The sequence below is a fragment of the Montipora foliosa genome, chromosome 5 (genome assembly GCF_036669935.1).
Source record: "Montipora foliosa isolate CH-2021 chromosome 5, ASM3666993v2, whole genome shotgun sequence".
NCBI classification, from domain to species: Eukaryota; Metazoa; Cnidaria; class Anthozoa; order Scleractinia; family Acroporidae; genus Montipora; species Montipora foliosa.
Window position 1 is genome coordinate 20,391,378 of NC_090873.1, and position 5,000 is coordinate 20,396,377.

Consider the following 5,000-nt stretch of genomic DNA (forward strand, 5'->3'; position numbering starts at 1 on the left):
ACAAGTACTTTATCTGGCCCAACAGTATTCAACGTTGATCAAAGTCACATGTCCAATTAACATCTCAGAATTCCAGTATTGGAGTAGAAGTCTACTTTCCCAAGCTAGAATTGGTTTTGAGAGGGCTGCCTTAGATGTCAGTGTTTTTTCTTTTAAATGAATATTTCAGCACACAGAAAACACACCTTGCCTCTTCTGATCTTTAAGGAGGTCAATTTCCAATTGAACCTTCCTCATCTTCAGTTTGTAATACATGGTGACTGTTTCAAAATACTAAAGGAAAAAATGGTCATTGTCTTCCCTAGAATTAATGAATTATACTGCATAACATCCAACTGTTCTCTACCTCCTGGGAGATATTAAGGGCATGTTGCTTTTGGTGGACTACTAAGCAGCCAACCAGTAAAAATGATATTATTCTAACAATATTATCCTAATAGCTACATGTATGTAGAAGTCATCTCATCTCATCTCTTTACGTTAAGTCCCATCTACATCAATTACTGAAACACTGGCAGCTAGAAACTAGGTACTGTAACATCGTACTGTAGCATTGACTCCTTGAGTACATAAACTAAATACGAAAGTATTAGTTATATTTATATTGGAGACACTCGTGGATATGGACTTAACAAGAAAAAAGTTTGAATAAAATTTAATTGCAGTGTATATGAAATTGTGTACTGTGCATATGTTGCTATTTTGTTACCTAGCATGTCTAACAAGTCACTTCAATTCCATTTGTTTATTTGGGCTTTTTTTGTTAATTTGTAGACCGTAATAATAATACGGCCCGATGATTCAATTATTTTGTAAATATAAATAATATTGTATGGTTAGAAGTATCTTACTTCCAGCTGGGCTTGTGCAAGTGTCTTTGGTGCAGGCCTTTTCCTTGTCTCACCTAGCTGATTGTCTGCCTGTGCACTGTTTTTAGAATCCTACAAGATTGAATCAAATTAGCTGTATTAGTACATGTAAAGGGGTTTCAACAACTTTTGCAGTAGATGACTGAGGTAATCGATGTAAGCGGCGGTCAATCTTATCTTATACAAGGGTTTGAGTGAAAATGAAGGCAGAGTAGCCGGCGGTGAGAGACAAATTTCTGACAAACAGACAGCGGTATACCGCTGGTGACCGGCTTCTAATGAAACCTCTGCATGTAGTACAGTGTTTCCAGATTCCTGCAAGGTTTAATCATATTAGCTCCATTAGTAGCTGTTGTTATCACTTCATTTACAATGATCATCAACACTGTCATCTAGTACAGTTGGTTAATCCCTGATGACCATAAATAATACTCAAATTATACATGTCACCGTCATTGCTTCTACACGAGCATCCTCCTCCTTTGCCCCTTCACCCTTCCTTGAGTAATGAATGGTTTTGGAATGTTTTTAATTTTAGTACAAAAATTTGCATAGTATGTTCATGTGAACAATTTGGCCACCAAGTGCTATTCAGATACAATAAGATAAATATTACCTTGATTGTAACATCAGCAGTGCATATACTCTCTGCTGCCAGACTGACTTCCTGTAAAAAAGTTATATTTATTTTATATTATAATAAATTAAACTTTATTTGTATAAAAGCTGATAGTGACGTCAATGGTGCGTCAGTCCTTAAGGTAATAGATCATAAGCAAAGATGAATCAAAATCCGAGAATAACTTGTATAATTATAGAAAATAAAATTGTATACCTGCATATCAGCTTCCATGCTACCCTCACTGTTTCCTTTGCTTGTCTGCCCTTCATTTGTACCAAAAGAACGAAAATAAAGTGAACAAACAAGGGAAGCAAATGGTTTTCTCAATGGTTTTCCCAAGAGCAAAATTTTACTTGCCCTGGGCAATCAGACCTTGGTTTTTTCCTGCCCTGATTATAGACCACCTTACTCCCCTAGCTGAATTTCAAACACAAATTGTTTTCAGAGAAGCATCACACTTAGACATCCGAATGTCCATGTCCTTGGGATCTTCAGTGACCTTTCAAAGAAGTCTTCAGTGACCTTTCAAAGAAGATATGCATATTTCTTTGGTCTAAACACAAATTGTTTTCAGAGAAGATCAAGATACAAATATAATCCTCACCAAATGTTGCCATAGAATCATGGCCACCAGGAATCCCGGTGAACGTTTGTGGTCCTAAAATGTGGGCGATCTCCTTCTCAGCGGGATTTAAGGTCTCAAGACATGGGTCTGCTAGGTCGTCATCCTTTAAAAATAATTTCAGTCTTTGTTAAATAACTCTATGACATGGGAATAATTAAGTCTAGCAAAGACACATTTAGAAGCTAACCTACCTCGTCTGCCAAGTGGCCGTTCCCAGTCACTCTCAACCTTTTTAATTCCTTGTTTCTTGCCTCTCTCTCTTTCTTCTTCACTGTCCCCGTCATGTCCTCCCATCTCCTTTTCACCTAATGATAACTTATTTAATTTTTTTAGAAAATATTTAACTTATATGAATAAATTTTTAAAATAATATTTGCTGAATAACAAGAGACAATGAAAGTGGGTTCTTCTTAAATACCTGTTCTACATTTTTTTTTCCCCAGCATTCACCGCATTTACAGCGTCTAAAACAGAGGCCCAAGCCTCTTTTTTCTTCTCCAGGGTTACAGTATTTGAAAATTTAGCCTGTTGGACATAGTAGGGACAAAAAAATTTTAAATAAAGAACTTTTCAATACATCCATATATCTTTACTATACGTATGTTTAAAGAAAATGTTTGATGCTATAATAGTATGTTTAAATTGTTGCCCACCTTTCTGCACTTAGGTTGTTTCATCATTGGAATTTCTAAGTTCTGGGAAACATGAATTTTTACAAAACTTTTTTCCCATTATAACTAATGAAAATTATGTAATTAATGTCAAAATATAATACGACTTAGCTTACTTTGTGTTTTGCATAAGCCTGCAGGAATTTTTACAAAACTTTTTTCCCATTATAACTACTGAAAATTATGTAATTAATGTCAAAATATAATACGACTTAGCTTACTTTGTGTTTTGTATAAGCCTGCACAAGTGCCTCGCTCATGGCCTGAGAGAACCGTGCACTTCTCGATTTCTTCTCTGCAGACATCTATTCAATTTTATATATGTAAAATTGACAATAAATTATCAATAACCTCACAGAATGTGTGATGGTACCCAAATCATTTTGCAAATTTCATTACGGTAGCCTCATCTCCATGAACGTTTCCTTTGTTACATGACCATGGTTTTAGGCTTTTGTACATTATGCTATCCTTTTTTCGAGCATTTTAGAGAGGCAAAAGCATTGAGCATTATTTGAGCATTTTAGTGGCATTTTCCCGGATTTTTTTTTTTTTTTCGAGAAACTAAAAAAGAAATTAGAGAAAATGAAGACTAAAACTCAACTTTCTAGGGATAGTCAACTACTCCCTGTTCTTAGCCTCGTAGATGATTTCAAGGATTATGTTTTTTTGGCTGTATTTATGAACTTGTATACGTTGTTGTTACTTGCAACACTTGTATGTTTTTGTAAGTGTTAACAGTTAACACCCTGTTAAAAATGTTGAAATTAATTTTAAAAACCGTTTGTATAATGAGCATTATCCGAGCATTTTAGTGACTTTTTTTGGGGAGACCGATACAAATTACTGATTTCTCTCGGGTGCTCTACTTTGACACAACGAAAAACTGAAAGTTTAAGTTCGAACGTATTGCACTGTCCTTCAAAAAACAAGGAAAAAGTCCACCCCTATAGAATCCAACAGCAGCTTGAAATCGAATGAAATGAAAACTTGTCAATCTTGTCGTGCCAAGTCGTACTCCATCTCTTGCGAACGAGCGCGAGCCACACGTGGAAGACTGGTAACAGCCCATCATTTTTACGGGCCCGGTAATTACCGGGTGAGTTTACGGGTGCTTTGAGAAACACTACTTCGGGCCTGATAAAGTTTCCCGATAATGGGCCCGATAAGTTATCGGGCACGGTAAGTTACTGGGTCTTTCGAGAAACAGGCCCCAGGCCAATAAATTGAAGAGAATAAAATCTTCTGGTTACAGGCTGTAGTCACCTGACCTGAGACAACCTCAGGTTCTTGTACAAGGAAAGGTTACATTTATACAAACGTTGGCCGTGTAGCACTTATATTTTAAGCAGAGTTAACTGAATAGAGGGTAATGTGAAGTGCTAGATTTCTATCGCATATGAACCATGTGAGCGTTAGCCCTACTGATGGAAATGGGCCCACACAAGGACAGAGAAAAACTCTGAACAGGGTGGGTTTCTCTGTCCTTGTGTGGGCCCATTTCCATCAGTAGGGCTAACGCTCTCATGGTTCATATGGGATAGAAGTCTAGCACTTTACATTACCCTCTATTCAGTTAACTCTGCACAAGTTCTTGTATGCTAGCAACATCAGACGTATATTCTTGTACAGAATTAAATGAATCTTGTTTCAGTGCCATAAGCACTCCACCGCCTCCGCGATTGGTTGGATCTTTCCTGTAGATTATGTAGCCACAGTGAAATAATTCTTGGTCGTATGTATTTGTATTCAACCATGTCTCGTTAATCATGACTATGTCCACATCCTCAAAACACACTAACTCCTGTACACATTGAATATTACACACTGTAGACCGCTCAACTCTATGTAAACTTTTGAGACTTCTCGCGTTAATACCGAGCCACTTGATAGAACTATCTCGAGAGTCTCTTAGAGGGCCAGGCTGACTGATAATGTCACCGTACAGGAGTAGTAAACAAGGAAGAATTTGAGTTAAAGTTCTAAATCTCCGAAATGAACGTATTACCGGCCTAGAGGCGGGTCTTGAGCCGCACACGAGAAAGGGCTTGAAATGACTCCATGCGGAGTTGTTGAATCCTTCTGATGCTCCTGACTCCGGGAAAGTGTTTTTGCAAACATTTTGGTGGGAAAGGATACTCAAAAAGATGACAAATACCAAGAGTAGATTGACCACAATCCATTTACCCTGCCAGCGAAGGCACTGCTTAAAG

The 5,000-nt window shown here is 37.3% G+C and overlaps 1 protein-coding gene across 2 annotated transcripts in view; it reads right to left on the reverse strand.

Annotated features, from left to right (window-relative positions):
* Nucleotides 1-3,287, reverse strand: part of LOC138003025 (uncharacterized) — a 4,185-nt gene extending 898 nt beyond the window's left edge. The window contains exons 1-4 of one of the 2 annotated variants that reach the window (XM_068848972.1): nt 2,308-2,417; nt 2,096-2,219; nt 1,705-1,754; nt 807-941 (exon numbers count right to left, since the gene is read on the reverse strand). In XM_068848972.1, coding sequence (XP_068705073.1) covers nt 837-941; nt 1,705-1,754; nt 2,096-2,219; nt 2,308-2,400 — 372 coding nt within the window. In that variant the 5' untranslated portion in view covers nt 2,401-2,417 and the 3' untranslated portion in view covers nt 807-836. Of the gene's footprint in view, nt 1-185; nt 274-806; nt 942-1,704; nt 1,755-2,095; nt 2,220-2,307; nt 2,418-3,008 lie in introns of those variants that run through there. The other variant, XM_068848973.1, reaches the window with a different exon arrangement.
* Nucleotides 3,288-5,000: the final 1,713 nt, after the last annotated feature.